Source organism: Armigeres subalbatus, chromosome 2, assembly GCF_024139115.2.
Source record: "Armigeres subalbatus isolate Guangzhou_Male chromosome 2, GZ_Asu_2, whole genome shotgun sequence".
Taxonomy (NCBI): domain Eukaryota; kingdom Metazoa; phylum Arthropoda; class Insecta; order Diptera; family Culicidae; genus Armigeres; species Armigeres subalbatus.
Window position 1 is genome coordinate 85,167,590 of NC_085140.1, and position 17,858 is coordinate 85,185,447.

Sequence of the window (17,858 nt, forward strand, 5' to 3'; positions counted from 1 at the left end):
ATTGTCAACCTGGAAAAATCAAGGAATTTGCGGAGTAATCAGGGAAATCAGCAAGAGAGAAGATGAACATGCTGTATTCATATCGTTTCTTCTATGTTTCAAATAAAGAGTCAAATATACTCGTCTTAATTCGAGAATGAATAGGGCGTATGCCGTAGAGCAATGAGCTACAGACAAGCTGTCAAACAACTCGTTGGTCTTTGAATAATGAAGGCAACCAACCACGACAATCATGTAGCGGAAGTCTTCATCTTTCTGCTAGTGATGAGAGAGTTTATTTTATAAATTTCTTTTAATCAAATTTTAGATCAAAACACACAACATTTTCATTACGATATTTCGGCGTTAGGCCAATATAATAGGCCTCAGTAATATACGAAGTTCCAAAATGAGTTCGTTTCACGTGTAGGAAATATTGTAGTGTTGATGGGGCAATATCAGTTGGTGAAACAGATCTCATGTTCAAATTATCCGTATCCCTCGACACCCATGATCATAACTAAGAGTTGATCACAGTTAGGAAAGTGGTATTGGACTTTCCCAAACTAATTATTTGCTTGTATTAATCACAGAAATTACAATCATTATAATTTTTGTAACTTATTTTGTATCAAACATTCTTCTGTTATATGTGCCACACTCATCGTGTCCAGAAATTGAAGCTTGTTAAAAAAATAAAATAAAATCGGTTCGAGTGTTTTTCCATATCTCGTACTTCAAAGCAGTTCCATATTCGACCCTCAAGCTACAACCAATCAACTAAAATTAATCGCAAAACAAACCGAGGAACATCCTTTCTCCCTCCATTTCCAGCGATGATGGTGATGACCTTGTAGCGCACACTCGAACGCAACTTGATACCACAAGTGGTGCCATCGCTGCCCAATCAACTAAAACAGCAACGAACACAACAATTCGATCGCCATCGACAACAGCTACAACGACATCCACCACAGCAGCGTTATCATCGCCTTCTTCTACCTCCTCTTCTGAACCTTCTGTTGCTCGTACAACCATCACCTCTTGACTGGGCCGTCTCTTCGGCTTCAGCAAGAGTTCGTCGACCGAAGCAGCCCCCAAATCCCCACCAACAACTTCCCGTTCCCCCTCAAAATCATCTACTCCATTAAACACTACTACAACTACTACCCACACCACCAACAATGCTGTTGCAGCCTCAACAGCTCCGTCCTTCAACAGTCCGACTAATAGCCCCGTAAACGCAAGTAATAATCACCATAATCATAATGATAAACGTATTGACAGTGTGCAAGACAAGCTTGTGCTGCAGAAAACCACCCAAGGATTCAATATTTCCGAAGGAACCTTCAATGCGCCAACCGACGGTACAAAGGGTCGCAAGGTGAAAATCTCATCGAGACCACTTAGGTGAGAGAACCACTTTTACTCCTGCCACCAACTAATTTGCTGGCGCGCAGTGTCGTGTTGCTGTTGTTGGCGATCTGGGCCGGCCGCGGTCTCTTCTAGGCCTCCGGTTAGGCTCGAGCACTCGTGCCTTCTATTGTACTGTACAAATCGAGTTATTTCTTTAGATATAGAGAGTTAACTTCGTTGCTATTGTTCGCTCATTATGTAACATTTAACTTGCAGAACCGCTGACCTAACGCTGACCTATGTATTGACCCGTAACGTCAGACCTTTTGTTTTTACGTTATTTTCATTTTATAATTTGCGCTTGTGACATATCCCTTTTACTAGTTCGAATTTCTATTGCTTCCGTTTCGTTCAAAATGTTGCACTTTTATCCTATTGATTGGTTTGACGTGAATTGGCTGGCCTAAGCTGTGGAGACTGGATAACACTAAAATTTTAGAGATATCGTTGTATTGATCACTTCAAAAACTTTTAAAATTGCATTAAAGAAAACAATCATTCAAATTGTTCCCCGACGGCGACATTTTATCATACATACATACAAACACATTTGACATAATTATAGAAATTAGTTATAAGAGGTTATAAGAACAAATATTTCATTCATTTCATTACAATCATTTTAGTCGTTAAACTCATTAACATACAATGCTTGCAAGGTTTCATGAATGAAGAAGATTATGTAGCAGAGATTGACAACCAAAGTCTGTCATTCTAAGTCTATCGCAGTATAATCAGATTGATTAATCTATTCTATCTACTAACGGTCGACGCATGTTACAAAACAAGGAATTGAGAAAACACATTTCAGATCAAAATACTATTTTTCTTTGTACAATATTGTTAATGCTTCAAAAAACAGTCGTAGCCCCGAACTGATATAACTTTCAATGCAATCCAAAAGAACTTCTCTACATGTTTGATAGCGACGAATCTGTCTATTCTTCTGATGCATAACAGTTTAAATGTTTTAGAGTGTCCCAAGACTATTTGAAGCAGTTTGGTTCGGATGAAATCGAATTCGAAGAATTTCGAGTTGGAACGCAGCGCAGCTTAATCAACTTAAATCAATCGCTCGACCAAATTGCATTCGACGATAAAGACATGCCACATGGAACGAGTGTCATAGTGTAGTGTAGTAGATCTCATGTGTGGATGCTTAGATGCAAAATGCCACGGAAGATTATTTCTTGTATTGTTGTCCGACCAAGGTAAACAAAACTGAGCAATTAAGAAAATATCAGTCGGAGCAAGAGTGAATTGGAGTACTGTCTCTCCGGTACAAAATTAGATGACATTTTTTATCGAAGATTCATTTTTCTCGAGATAAAGACAATCTATCCAACTTTGGAAGTAGTGCGTTGAATTCACATAAAAATGTACAAAGCAACGCATTATTTAGTTTTTTTTCTTCTTCTTTCTGTTTTGGGTGGTGCTTTCTTTTGCGCACATACCCATCTAACGGAGTCCCTAATTCCAAATTCTACTTTGATGCTACGCCGACAATACTAACATGGATGCTTCAGCAACCATCGAAGGATATTGTTCCGAAGCGCTCGATCAAACTGTCTTTGACAATGAACACAAAGTAGCCGAAACGAGTTCCAAACGGACGACTTCTTTTATGGATAATTCGGGAGAATATCGTCGTCAATAGGTTATGCTCGATAACAACTTTGATGAAAATACGGAACATGGAACAAGTGTCGGAAGTAACTATATCACCGATGATTGCGAATCTGATGTTAGTGAACAACAAATCAATCTAACGCGAAATCAATGCGCTTCGTTTGATAAGCTAGAACACAATGCTCGCCCGGTGGCTTCTGAATTCAGAATACGATCGGGCGTTTCTTCCGACCGAAATAACGCGACTTTACAAGCACGATCCATCAAGCACTAATAATTTAGCTGGCGTTGCCAACAGCAACACGATCGATCGCGCACTGATTAAATAAATTTCTGCTTTGCGAGGAAGAAATTAATGTCTTTACTTCGCGATTTCCCGGACAAGCTGGCGCTCCCAGCAGCAACACTACCGATCGCGCACTAATTGAACAATCCTCTGCTCTGCGAGGTAATAATCAATTTTCCACTTCGCGTTCTTCCTGACAAGCTAGCGTTCCTAGCCGCAACATGATCGATCGCGCACTGATTCGGAAACGTGCTGTCCCTCCTGAGTACAAAGTCATTGCGACATAAAAGCCGTCATGTCGTTGGATGGGATTGTTTCGGGCCAGCGCGTGAAGCGATCGATTATAGTTAATAGGTAGCGAAATCCTTTTGACGGCTGGAGTGGACCCACAAGCAGTAAAGGTATCTGCACCTTTTAATATCTATAGAAACGCGAAAGATGAATGGCAAGCTACAAAAATCTACAAAAATATTTGTTCCGTGACAAGGCATGATATTGCTTTATTTTATTAATTTATCGACTAGTCACTATTCTTCGCATAAATCTATTAAAATAATATTAAATAATTAAAATAATTCTGGCAGATAAATGCAGAGTTGCAGTTTTAGAGAACATGACTCTGATGAACGCTGCTGTTATGTTGCAACTGCCGTTGATTCGTTTGATCCTTGACAATAGCATTAATGTTAAGAACATTATTTTGAGCTTTTTAGTAGAATGTCTTCACTTGTCATAAGACGAGTTTGTACAATCCCATTGAATTCCACCACTTAATTGACAGACACTCTTGACAGATACAGGCTTTCAAAATAGTGTCTGAAGTAACCTACCGCTATCTTTATAGCAGTGAGTTGGTTGAATCTATCGATAATTTGATTGTTTTGAAAAGAACAAGCCTAGCGATTTTCATTAGCTGTCTACCAATGAAACACAAGCAGTGGCTGGTTTCCTACCCGGCGCTGTCCACATCCAGACGCTTACGTATATGCGCGAACAGCAGGATGTTCTAGTAGACCCGCATCAAATCGAGAGTAGTAAAGATAGTCGTACTTTGAAATCTGTTCAGCAGATCGTAGAGGTGAGTAACCGGACACTTTTCCGGAACGGTGACCTTAATGAGCCGACGATAATCGCCCACAAAGCGCCATTCGCCGTTCTTCTAAGGAACGAAGTGAAGAGGGTTTGCCCAATTGCTGCAGAATAGACCACAAAATGTCCATTTTTCACACATGGCTTGAAACGCATCGTGTAGTCTTGCGCAGTCTTTTCTCGTTCAGGATGTATAACTGTATGATGGGTGACATCGTGCTTCACTTCCGGTCGAATCGATGAAGGAACCTAAACTTCTCGATAATCGTCCTAGAGGTCATAATATGTGTGTTAAGAGTGGGCACTACCGATACCGCAGTTTAGTCGTTTCGTCAGTGAGCTATCGGTGCCTCAGGTCCACCAGTAATTCGATTTGTGCGAGAATTATTGAAACGTTCGAGCCCGTGTCGAACTACTGTTTTTTTTGGACAACAACTAGACGTCTTCTTCAAATATCATCGTCCACCTGTGCCGATTCAGGAAGGCGCGTGTCTAGTTTTTTTTTTTTGGAGATTGCAGCTACAATGGGCTTGGCAGTGCCCAGCACGACCACAATTTTCGCTATTAAAGGAGGTTCAGGTATGGATTGACAAAGAATGGAACAGATGGTCTTCAACAGAACAAAGTAACGAGGTTTTGGTCTTCAACAGAACAAAGTAACGAGGTTTATTGAAGAGCTATGATTAAAACATCGGGTTAGCTTGAAGGCTTGTCATGGAATGAGGTCTCGAATTTTACATGTCAATAACGTCTCTGTTTCACCGATTCCTTCGATTGATTCATTTCTTCAGTTATGGTACCAACAAATCGTTTCCTCTAATTCAATGCTTAAGTCGGTCTGGTTTCCATCCGATGAATTTCGGCCATCAGAGCTACTATCTCTTATTTTAGAGTATTGTAATCGAGAGGTGAGAGGTCGGGAGCATGGCAACATTCGATGCAGAAGAATCTAGTATTGGGTGTGCCATTTCGGATATACTTGGTGAGACTGCCGTCGCTGATGTATAACATTGCACGAACATGGATGCGTATGGGTATGCGTTGTGCAAACAGTGTCTTCATGATGCTGTCATTCACGTTCAAGCCGGTAGCTCACCTGAGTGGCGAGTTGAACAGGTCTGAAAAGTGGTTGACAACACTCTGGTGAATCCTGGCGACTATGTGTCGAAACATTGCCTCGTTCTGCGTGAAAGTACTAGAACGCTAGTGGCGCTGTAGTCATTAAAATTATTTTGCCAAATTATGCTTCAACAAGCTTCAATTGGCCATGATTTATGTATCATGTTGTAGTGAATGTTTGCACAAAACAGATAGGCATCATAGAACAAACTGCAATTTTTAAAGTATGTAGGCTCTTTGTTTATCATCAATCGACGAACGGCACTCTCGTATATCCAAAACGAAAGAAAGGGCCAGCAAAGCATGCGATGCTGCTCTGTCTAATGCTCGTTGTTCAGTCAATTTCGCCGCTAGGTTCGCTAGTGTTTCAAAATCATGGAAGGACCACATTCCACGGCCAAGATGCCTATATATTATGTGAGTTTGGTATCATCACCAACATCGGTTTGACACTTGTAGTATTCGGTACTTCGGCTAAATTACTTTTGTTTACACTGTAAGGTGGGACCAAATATCTGCAATAATATTTAGGTGATTTCAATGAAAAAAGAAATACACATTGCTTGAAATGAAGAAGACTACCGAACATGTCACCTGACACGAGTTTATGCAAATGACAGCACACGGGCAACTAGATTTCCTATATTTGATGCAAAGAGATGAGAATTAAATTTCAGAATTCAACGATTCAACCATCCCTTGTAATTTGTGAAAATGTCAAGATTGGAATCGATTGCAGGATTGGGATTGCTCTTGCTCTCAGTTTTTGAAATTTCGGCAGTTATAGAGTGGGATTTTCTGGGTTAGTTCAATGTATATGCTCACGCGTGTGCACTAATGACAATGTAACGCAAATAGGTACATATTATTCAAATTACATAACCAACACTAAATGAAACACACGAAAAGTGTGATCAATCACTTCGTACTCCCAGAACTAGGTTGAGCCTATTGTAATGCAAGTTATATTTGTTTCTGTGTTTTGTTGGAGACCTTTTTATCAAATTGTGTTTCTAAATTTTTATTTAGCGAGTGATTATTTTCAGAACAGTTACGTATTGGTTCAATATATTCCAGCATTAATACATAAACTATAATTCAATTGCTTAGAATTAAATCAGTTCCAGGATCACATCAACTATAAATCACAATATGTTCATCATGCCATTATTAAAGTATCACCATTGAAGGTAATTAAATATTAGTCCCTTGACAAAATGCGAAAAACCGTTTTGCGAAACTGCACACTAAACCAGGCCCCTGGTGTTTGGTAAGTTTTGAGCTACCGAACTGTTCGCTAAAACTTTTTTTTAATAATTCAAATTTCAAAACCGAAACGGAGTTTTTAGTTATAAAAGTAAAATATAAATCAGCGATGATTTTCCGCAATTCGTCATAAAATCGGAGGTTATATTCGGTCACAATATTGTATGACACATGCCTTCTCGGAAGGTTATATCTTGTAACCCAAACATTTATGAAAGCAATAACCCCAATATCGCCTCCTTGACTCTTAACTACCTTCGATGATGAAAGCATTTAAGGAGATTTTTTAAAGGATATAATATCATCACACCATGTACATATATGTCGTTCATTTAACTTAGTTCATAAAATTCCTACGAACAACATTCAACTAGTTATAGTTATAAGACATTCTCAACGACATTTTTTTCCGGATGCTTCAAAAGGCATTATTTGTAAGTTATTTATTTCTCTATCGTTTTTTTTTATTTCTTGCTGCGATTACATCTTGAATACAATAGCTACGTGGGACGCCCGTGCTCAGCATCAACGGCGACCGGTTCGAAGGCACAGCACACTAAGGAACTGAAGAATTTACTGGACAACGCAATGGCCTTGTAAAGCATCTAAACCAGTATGCAATCGCTCTAAATTCTCTAAACGCTATTGGATTTCACATCCGGTGGACCCATAGTATCCAAAACACATACACACAGTTTATGAAACTACAACTTCAACTAGTACTACGTAAGGATATGAACCTACAACACACATACATACACTTCTTCGAAGAAGAAATCCTAGTACTACGAACGCTACTATTACCCAAGAAAAAGGTACTTTGCTATTTAGAAGTTAGGTATTTATTCGAAGCAGTTAACTCAGAACAGATCAGTAATACCTATACGAAGTAGTAGGACTCAAGTTCGATTTGGTGAATCACAAAAAGAAATACTATTTATTTATTGAAGTACTTGCGCGGGTAGTAATCGAACTTGTTTTTGTTTTTCTCCTTGTAATGTAGATGGAGCTATGAGCTACGCGATCGCAAAGTGTATAATAAAAGTATTTATCGATAGGAAGTTAGCTTTTTGTAGGGAAAAGACACAGAATGTCGAAAATGATTTTTTGTAATTCGATTCGATAGAACGGCACAAACATAAAAAAGCCGTATATGCATGTATGAGAGTGATCCATATGTCTCTGGCGAGCACTGCACTGAAATGGCAGGCTGATTGTTAGTCCCTGGTGATGTCCCTGAGAGGCTTCGCAGACCGATTCTAATATTAAATGTTTGATATTATCCTGGAATCATGAAAATCATACCTTAAGTGTAGACGTTTTTCGAAATGGAAATGTAAGAAAAAAGAGTTACGCAGAACAAACATCCTATCTTATTATTGTTTTGTCCAATGCAGTTCTTTTTTTTAATAATTAGATTTCGCTACATTTGACGTGCTGCCAGCTGTTATACAGTTACTAGTCATATTCATTAATATTTCCTTTCCATCCGTGATCTATAAACACTAATTACAGGACAAAACCTACAAGGAAAGGATTTTTTTGTCTAATGAATCTTGTAACAGGCGGCATCTCTTCAGATTAAGCTTACTTACTCCAATTCTAGTTGGAAGATATAAACAAGTAGTTTCCTTTGCGATCCTAACCTATAAATAAAACTTTATTTTGTAGAATGGTTCCTGTATTCATTCGAACATTGTGGTCAAAAATAGGCTTTCGAGAAGTATTAGTTATGAAGTTGCAAAACGAAACTCACTCGTAACGGATTCGTCTACAGGTAAATCTTCAATAAAGTCAGAAGCTATCATTTGGGCATTGGGGTAACTCGACAACTAGGGTGGCGTGAAGCTGAATACATTTGAAGGTTGGAATATGTTAAGGACGATTCCAATGAGAATGGTCGAAGTAGACATTTCGCACCTCACTCTACACGCGATTAAGCCAATTTTCGAATCGAACACAAACGAAATTTTGAAGACGACAATTCAAAAATTACAAACAACCCCGCCCGCAAAGCGAGGTTATTGTTGACAGACAAAGAATTATGTTTGAGGATACCTTCATGACCGTAATTCGTAATACTTGAACCTGCACTTTCAAATATAAGTTTAATTCGAGAACTGGAACAGCGAAGAGCGCACCCAGTCCTTTTTTTAATGATTCGCATCAATATCAAGTTGCTGTTGTTTTACATATTTTACATTTTATCTAAAGTGATTCTTAATCTTACTAAAACAAGCTTAACTTGATGGCGCATCTGATATTTACATCTTACTATTTTAGGTCGTAGCTATTTATTATCAGAGGTTTTCTTTCTAATGTGCAAATTTTCCACTAGATCAAATTTATTTTTCTGCAATGAAAAATCACAGCACCCCTAAAAAATCAAAAATAAAGAAAACAGAATATGCTTAATTTTAATTTTGTTGTGTTTTTATATCACATTTACCTTGGTTATTGAATTTTGTCTAGTGCCAAAGCTTTCATCATTGTGTGCTTCTTAGTTTACATTTCACTACACTTCGCATCAACACTGAAATATCAAATGGTGCTCGCATTGATTGTAATAAATCAGTCGAATCATTTTTATCAAATGTGTATCGAATTGAAGCTTGGGCGCTTCAACAAACAAAATTCACTAAATGATAGATAATATATATATTATACCAGACAAAAATGCACAACATCCATGTTAAAAGATTAACCCAATTGTACCTTGGTAAATTGTATGAACAGTGAGCACGAAATATCTCAATGAGTGAGTAGCAAACAAACACTTATGTATATATGTTTTATGTTGATGAAGAAACTTGCTTAACCTTTTAGAGCAATCTTTTTGATCAATGATTCAAAACTGTACGGCTATGCTGAGGAAGGCATAATTGTAAATTGTAAAAATCTAAGCCTATATATTTTGAGATATGCACTTACATTCGTTAGCACTCTTTGCACAACTCAATGATGTCGATGACATATAAAATAAAACCTGTTATTAAATACTACTAAATACTAGCTTAACTACAACGTATGATCGCACCAAAATAAAAGTGATATTAAAACATGAACAGTTAAGTGATACATCATACAAGAAAAACCTGAAAGTATTTCATTTTAGATAGTGAGATATCACATGCCATATGCTGAATATGAATATGATGTAATAAAAGCAAATTCATGAGGTTTCATCACCGCGAGAAACTTATTGATTGATTTTCATTGGCTTTTATCGGTGAGATCGAACTACCTAAGCTCAAAGTGGTAGGGAGCATTTTTACAAAGCACGATGAAGCATAGAATTGAAAATTATCGCAAGCGAGCGACAAGTATTTAATTAAAAAAAAATTGAAAAATTCCAATAAGTAGCGCCAATTTGTAGGAATATCTGAAAAATGCCATTGATCGCTAGAACTGTCTCCGAACGCCGAACAACATATAAGCAGATTGAAATCGCTGTTATTTTGCCTGTCTTGGTAAGATAGTTTCCACGCTATCAGTCGAGCCGTTCCTGGGTGGACGTTAGACAAAATATCAGCGATTTCAATTTCATCTTGTTCTTCAATGGCCCGCTGCTTAGGTACTTTTCAACTTTTATACAATTTCATACTTGTCCAGTGCCTGTGCTCCCCACGTGTGCTCCACCAGTGCTCCCCACGTTTGGAGCTTTTTAAAAGAAATTTATCATGAGGTATAACCTCCCGAATCAGTTCTTTATAAGTGAGAACCTTTTAATTTTCTTTTGGATTCAATTCCTACTAATAGGATTTCATTGGAGGCTTGAATTTTTATTATTTATTACCAAACTAAGCCCGGAGTGGCCTGTGCAGTCTTCTCCATTCAGCTCGGTCCATGGCTGCACGTCGTCAACCACGCAGTCTGCGGAGGGTCCGCAAATCGTCCTCTACCTAATCGATCACCTTGCCCGCTGTGCACTTCGCTTTCTTGTTCCCGTCGGATCGTTGTCGATTTCGCCCCTACGTTAGGTGAGACCGTCGGGTAAACTTGAATTTTATCGCGGTTTTCTTATAACATTCTGTATTTAATTCTGCCAAAAATGAATGTGTATCATACTGCCGTGAATCGTAAGTCAGTCCTATTTGTATATTTTTTTATACATTTGGATAATTTTTTTCCAGAGCATCAGGGCATCAAATAGAACGGATTAAAAGGCCCATCAAAAAAAAAAAAATGAAAAAGTGTTTTTTGAGCCACTTTAGCCACTACTCTGAATTCCCGTCAATACCGAAAGATCATCACCCTAAAGTTTATTTTATTAAACGAATTAAATTTGGTTTTAATAACATTGTCACGTATGCTAACCATTATGTCAATATTTAAGAAAAAAGAAGTGCGACGATCTATACAAGATTTAGATAGGGTGTACTGCCGTGAATCGTATATCTGTCCCATCTTTGCTGGGTTTCCTATTCATATAGGACAAATATGCGATTCACGGCAGTGTAGGAGGGTGTAGAACTTAGCCAATTTATGAGTACCGTTATCGGGCGTGACAATGGATCTAGAGGATGCGGAGGTCATCGCTCTCACTGTCAGTATTGGAGTCGGATAACAAAATCATTCAAAAGGTCTCTTGTAATTTAGTTTTTCTTGTCCTCAGATACATTCAATCTATTCTACAAGCATTCTAAGTGGTTGAAACATAGACTCACTGTCTGACACAACTTTCCTTCCCGTGGTGATTGTGGAAATGCAGAGGTATTCTCGGTCTCTAGTAGCAACAATAACCACATACTAACATTCCTTTCCTTCGCCAACTGACTGTAAGGACTTAACCGGCGCCGGTATTGATCAATATTTTGAGAGCAACTTCGAGAATAGTTGGGTAAATCCCATTCACTTTAATTGTAACGCAATATACTCCAGTTCTGATCAATCACGGAGTAGCAATCATTGATATGTACAGTCCGCTAAGCTAAAACCCCCAACTAGTGATTTTTTGCAACGGTATGAGGTATAAAAGCCTATCATTTACAGGACTTTTACTCAGATCAAGGAAGTGTAACGACTTAACCCCACAACACATACATATCTACATTATACAAACAACTTACTCATCTTCAGAATAGACTCTACAACAAAAATCTAATTTATACTCTTTCAGGTATGTCGGAAGGGCTACTTCGGCTTCGTCAGCTACCGGATCAAAAGCAAGTCATGAACATGAACTGGAAGAATTTATCAATCAAGCTATGTCGCTCAATTTAATACTAAAAACTGATGAATCTACAGGTGGACATGATCCCAATCATTCTAACTATTGTCCCGACAGAATTATTGATCCATGTACTCCGATGCCTCCGGATGGTTCGAAGAAATCGTGCCTTTCTTTCAAAAACATCAGATTGATCAATCAGCCCTCTCTATAACAAAGTTCGGTTCTTGTCTGTAATCTTCAATTTATTAGACGTCTCCTGGTTATACATATTTTTGAGTTTGGGTTATTAAATTAAGAGTGAATAAAATTCAATGATCAACTCTTATCTTCGCCTGCGTTCTCCGGACGATTTCTTAAGCTTCTTAGGACCCTTTACAAAGCACCAATCAACAGCAATGGTTTGTCCCAGAATGTCAGAACCGTTCAGTGCATCCTTGGCTGCCAATGCTTGCTTGTAAGTCTCATATTCCACCAGTGCATATCCTTTTAGAAATCCGGTACGTCGATCCAAATTCAGATGAATGTTTTTGATGTCGCCAAATTCGCAGAACTTTTCCTGTATGTCATCCTCTTGAGCTTCCTCGTGAATCGAGGTAACAAAAAGGATCCAACCTTCAACGGAGCGCTGGGGACCGGGTTCGGCTTCTTCCTCGTCGTCCTGCAACCGCTCGTAGTCGATCGCTTCACGGGGAATGCTTTCGTTGCCAAATCCGCGTCCCTTCCGTTTGCGTGCTTTCTCCTTGAGTCGGGCGATCCCCTGGTCCCCGTCTTCGTCAACTTCAAACTCTTCATGATTGTAAATATCAAGAACATCAGCCATTGCGTTTGATTTCCTTCCAGAAGAATGCCGACTTGGTCAAAATTATAATAAATTTCACTTCCGATGCGTGATGTTTGCAAACTTTCGGATTTTCTTATCAAACGTCAAACGAGACCTTATTCGAGGTTGGCATTTGCAGGGGTGGGGAATCACCTTTTGTGTTTTTCGACAGATGTGACAGTCAAACGGGAAGCGGTCTAAGCTCTGAGCCTGTGCAGCATAACATTCAATCTGACCGTTTCATTGTTTTGTTGTGATCGTTTTGGGTCGAGTTGTACCCACTCGAGACAGGAATGAGTTATCCCACTTTTGAGCGTGCTTACAGCGGCACACTATGAGTCAACTTTCTGATTTGGGTTAATAAAATAATATTTCCAGTTTTCCGCGAGCGGTAATGGCCGCCAGCTTGCCTGAGGGCAGAGTGTATATATTCAAGAGTGACAACACTGTCAGAATTGGATCAAAATTCATTTGTCATTCCCATACAAAATCATGTTCCAAACGAGCAGGAGATTATATATGGACCAACAGGTCTGTGCCACAAAAGGGAAAGAAACGAGCAGGAGACCTGCCAAATGCGGCACATGTCGCCACTCTTAATTATTTACATACACTCTGACTATATTATTGACGAATCCAAGAGATAAAAAGAAGAAGACATGCGATGGTGAGAAACAACAAAATCGTTCATGGCGAAGTATACGGCGGCGATTTTAAAATGCTCGTATAAAATTCTAAAGGTATTCTAATTAAAAACTTATAAATGTAAAGTGCAAGAAAAATGAAAAGCTAGATTTAGAACACATTATTCCAAGGGGCGCGACACTTCCGCTTTTATGGAAAAAATCACCAAAAAACCTATCAAACTAAACATTTTTTCAAATATCCTATCAAATTCATCTAAGCGTGCATTATCATCGTCTATAGACGAATCCAAGTAAAAATAAGAAGAAGACACACGACGGTGTTAACTTTGACAGATCCTACAGCACAGCATAGGAAGATCATTTTAAAATGCTTATAATAAATTCTAGACAAATTGTAATTAAAATCTGATTTATGTACGGTACGGAAAAAGTTCTGAATTACGTTTCTGAAAGCTTATCTCAATTTTTTGAATATTTTCCATAAATGTATCTATCATACAGTTCGGAACTTTTTCCGTATCATACATCAATCAGATTTTAATTACATTTTATCTAGAATTTATAATAAGCATTTTAAAATGATCTTCCTATGCTGTGCTGTAGGATCTGTCAAAGTTAACACCGTCGTGTGTCTTCTTCTTATTTTTACTTGGATTCGTCTATTCTTTGATATCTGTTTCTAATCTTTTATATCCCTTCCAAGTTTTTGTCAATTTTGGAAAAAGTCACGAGAGGTTAGAAAAACAGCTGATTATGACAACGCATGAAATGTGATGAAATGATACAAAAGAGATATACCAAAACAAACAAGAATCTTTCGTGAACCCAGCCAACAGTACAGGACTGAAACATCCGCGGGGGACGCAAACTCTTCCGTTCTTGTTCCAGTTTCTGTACCGTTGGCCAAGTTCATCATGATGAATTTCTTCAAATGCCGCAGCGGTACGGATGATGCATTTAATTTGTTTTGCACAGCTATGCAAATAAACAGTGCTTTTCGAGGTCTCCCTAATAAATGGTCGAAAACGGCATTGAAGCCGGAACCTCGACCGACGAATAATAATAAGGTTATTAGTTCCTGCCACAAGCGTCGCAACAAACTGATACAAAAATGATCAGATGCGGAGAAATCCTTGGGCACATCGGTGCCGATTATGTATTTTATGTTTGACAAAATTTTTTAAAGAGGTTATTGTATAGAACAGTATCAAAAGAAAACCAACGATACTATTTCCTCTTTGTTTGTCATTCTGACAGCATCTTGACAGTGCTACACGCGGAAATATCCTAAAAATATCCGTTTCTGAGCATTTCTAATCGCAGGAAAGATAGCCCAATTTGAGTTAATTTCATCTAAGACATTGAAGCCGGAACCTCGACCGACGAATAATAATAAGGTTATTAGTTCCTGCCACAAGCGTCGCAACAAACTGATACAAAAATGATCAGATGCGGAGAAATCCTTGGGCACATCGGTGCCGATTATGTATTTTATGTTTGACAAATTTTTTTAAAGAGGTTATTGTATAGAACAGTATCAAAAGAAAACCAACGATACTATTTCCTCTTTGTTTGTCATTCTGACAGCATCTTGACAGTGCTACACGCGGAAATATCCTAAAAATATCCGTTTCTGAGCATTTCTAATCGCAGGAAAGATAGCCCAATTTGAGTTAATTTCATCTAAGACACTGAAAGTAACGTTCGGAAAAAAAATTTCAAAAAATCCGATGAAAAGTATGGGTATTTTTTTGAGAATTGTCTTGTGTCGTGCCCCTTGCATTATTCAAAAAAAAAAAATTCGTTTAGTGCACCTAAAATATAGATTTCCATTTTTCTCGCACTTTACATTGATTAGTTTTTAATTAGAATTGGTTTTTAATTTTATACGGACATTTTAAAATCGCCGCCGTATACTTCGCCATGAACGATTTTGTTGTTTCTCACCATCGCATGTCTTCTTCTTTTTATCACTTGGATTTGTCAATAGTCTCTGACTTGACGTTTGACGATCAACTGCACCCACCGTTTCGAGCATTCTGACCAATGTGGAATATAAGAAGGTGCTGATGAAGTGAATTCAAGCCTTCCTATATAAAGGTTCCCCCAAGCCTTAACTCATTGATCAAAATGCTCAACCATGGTTTGAGCATATGCTCAAACCATGGCCGAGCATTTTGATCAATGAGTTATATTTATAGGACGTCGACAATATAGATAGTGGAATATATAGATGAGCGAAGATAAATCCTCTGTCTCCAAACGAACTGTCAAACGTGTCTCCAAACGAGCATGACATCACGAGTTCAATGGAAACGTTAAGGGCTGTGACGTCATATGCGCGTGTGCACGGGCAAAAAAATCGACTCAGCCATGCTTTCGCTCATCTATAGATTCTACTATCTACCCAGCAAGGAAGGTTACTCTAACTTTAGCATAATGTGCACCTAACCTGTGAGATAGTTACACTAACATGCTCTCTAACGGTTAGGGTAAAGTGAGGCTAAAGTTACGCTAGAATGACACACTTTTGTTAGGTATGTTTATGCTTGGTGCATAATTCCATCTAACCTGTTACACTCACGTTACATCAACGTTAGATATGTTTCGCTTTGGGCGATTAGGCAGCGGTTAGGGTTGTTTTAAAAGGGATTTCATGTTGATTTATTTACACCCAGCTGTCATCGGAGGCAGAATATATATGTACTAGTAAAAGTACATATACATAACTGCCTCGAATGGCAGTTGGATGTAAATAAGTTATCGATAAAGAAAAGGATCATGGAAAATTATATATTTAGCAACTAAATAGTACGGAACCCCTACAATTTTTACAGCGTTTTGAATTTTCGACAGAACATCCGTGCTGTCCCGAGGCCAAGTTCCGTTCCGGTGCAGCTTGCGGGCAGTTGCCGCAGGAGAATAGTTAGTGAAAGTGCACATCTATGACACAGCTTGTGTCGATGTTGAGGATCCCACGATCCATCCAGCAACCCGGATACGATCGCATTCCAGTACACAATACAAATCTCGGATCATCGGATGCTGCACTTGAGGTGGTTCAGGCGTAACCCGTAGTCCACGACCGGCAAGCAGATGGATCCACAGCATTCCGGATATTCGATTGCGCCAACCACTGTAAAAGCAAAACAAATAATTATTTCATAGTTACTAATTTGTTAACAAGTTCCGTCTCACCTGTCTTATCCAGTTTGAGCTTGGAATACTCGGCCGGGTTGATGTCGATCGGATAGTGGGTGCGTGGCAATGTTGTGCTCGATGTAGGTGCCGGGCTCTGATGGCCGGTGAGGGCTGCTATTGCCGATGCTGGTGCGCCACCCGGACCAGCTTGAGTCGTTTTCAGCAGCTGTCGCATACGCCGGACACTTGGCGAACGAATTGACGACGGCCCAATATGTTGCGAGGTCATAGACCGTACCGGCGGTGAATATATGAAGGTACCACCGGCTGCTGAAGATGTTTTCGGTGTTCTTAAGGTCCATGGACTGGCGGCCAAACGCTGGCGAAGATCTCTAGGCTCTCTTCAGATGGGCAGTGAGTACTTGGGAGCTGAAAGGATTTCATCGCTTTCGTCCTGCAGACGGTCAGCTACACGGCTCTGGAGACCCATACATGCCCCGGATCGAACGCGCGGGATTGAGTTAAAGTTGGCAAATTCTGGACCACCTCCAAGGGTTTGAGTGCTGTCTCGAGCTTTCGTGTATGCCATGGCCGGGTGGGCCACGATCCGATGATGGCTTCCGTATCGCTCGAGTAATCCAACGCCGGTCGGTTCATCGGTTGCTACGCTTCATACGTTTCACACATGGCCCGTAGTCCATGACCGTAAGCAGATGGATCCACAGCATTCCGGATATTCCGATTGCGTCAATCACTGTTAGAAGAAAAGCAAAACAAATAATTAATTCATAGTAACTAATTTGTTAACATGTTCCGTCTCACCTGTCTTATCTAGCTTGAGCTTAGAATACTCGGCCGGGTTGATGTCGATCGGGTTGTGGGTGCGGGGCAGTTTGTGCTCGGTGTAGGTGCCGGGCTCTGATGGACGGTGAGGGCTGCCAATGCCGATCCTGGTGCGCCACCGGACCAGCTTGAGTCATTTTCAGCAGCTGTCGCATACGCCGGACACTTGGCGAACGAATTGACGACGGCCCAATATGTTGCGAGAACATAGACCGTACCGGCAATGAATATATGAAGGTATCACCGGCTGCTGAAGATGTTTTCGGAATCTTAAGACCGATGGACTGGCGGTCAAACGCTGGCGAAGATCTCTAGGCTCCCTTCAGATGGGCAGTGAGTACTTGGGAGCTGAAAGGTTTCCGTCGTTTTCGTCCTGCAGACGGTCAGCGATACGGCTCCGGAGACCCATACGGGACCCGGGTCGATTCAAATCTCGGATCAATGGTTGCT

At 39.6% G+C, this 17,858-nt stretch overlaps 3 protein-coding genes across 14 annotated transcripts in view; 1 reads left to right on the forward strand and 2 right to left on the reverse strand.

Annotated features, from left to right (window-relative positions):
* LOC134209650 (2-oxoglutarate dehydrogenase complex component E1-like) overlaps nucleotides 1–12,282 on the forward strand; it is a 75,172-nt gene extending 62,890 nt beyond the window's left edge. For 6 of the 12 annotated variants that reach the window (XM_062685642.1, XM_062685641.1, XM_062685645.1 and 3 more), the window contains one exon: nucleotides 11,904–12,282. In XM_062685642.1, the coding sequence (XP_062541626.1) occupies nucleotides 11,904–12,168 (265 nt within the window). In that variant the 3' untranslated portion in view covers nucleotides 12,169–12,282. Of the gene's footprint in view, nucleotides 1–813; nucleotides 1,149–1,266; nucleotides 1,390–7,284; nucleotides 9,200–11,903 lie in introns of those variants that run through there. The other 6 variants (XM_062685651.1, XM_062685650.1, XM_062685652.1 and 3 more) reach the window with 3 other exon arrangements.
* On the reverse strand, nucleotides 12,179–12,908 carry LOC134209664 (RNA-binding protein 8A). The gene has a single exon (XM_062685672.1). The coding sequence runs from the start codon at nucleotides 12,775–12,777 to the stop codon at nucleotides 12,280–12,282; it is 498 nt and encodes a 165-aa protein (XP_062541656.1). The 5' UTR covers nucleotides 12,778–12,908; the 3' UTR covers nucleotides 12,179–12,279.
* A 3,295-nt stretch (nucleotides 12,909–16,203) lies between these two features.
* On the reverse strand, nucleotides 16,204–17,453 carry LOC134209665 (rho GTPase-activating protein 100F-like). Its single transcript, XM_062685673.1, has 3 exons — nucleotides 17,388–17,453; nucleotides 16,623–17,319; nucleotides 16,204–16,560 (listed from the first exon to the last, which is right to left on the reverse strand). The coding sequence occupies exons 2-3, from the start codon at nucleotides 16,852–16,854 to the stop codon at nucleotides 16,460–16,462; spliced, it is 333 nt and encodes a 110-aa protein (XP_062541657.1). The 5' UTR covers nucleotides 16,855–17,319; nucleotides 17,388–17,453; the 3' UTR covers nucleotides 16,204–16,459.
* Between the last annotated feature and the right edge of the window lie 405 nt (nucleotides 17,454–17,858).

What these genes read in the sequence shown, in the direction of transcription:
- LOC134209665 (XM_062685673.1), bottom strand. Translation starts at nt 16,854, where the DNA reads ATGACCTCGCAACATATTGGGCCGTCGTCAATTCGTTCGCCAAGTGTC. An exon ending in GCTCAAACTGGATAAGACAG is followed by an intron (nt 16,561 to 16,622) that starts GTGAGACGGAAC and finishes TTGCTTTTACAG; the next exon opens with TGGTTGGCGCAATCGAATAT.
- LOC134209664 (XM_062685672.1), bottom strand. Translation starts at nt 12,777, where the DNA reads ATGGCTGATGTTCTTGATATTTACAATCATGAAGAGTTTGAAGTTGAC.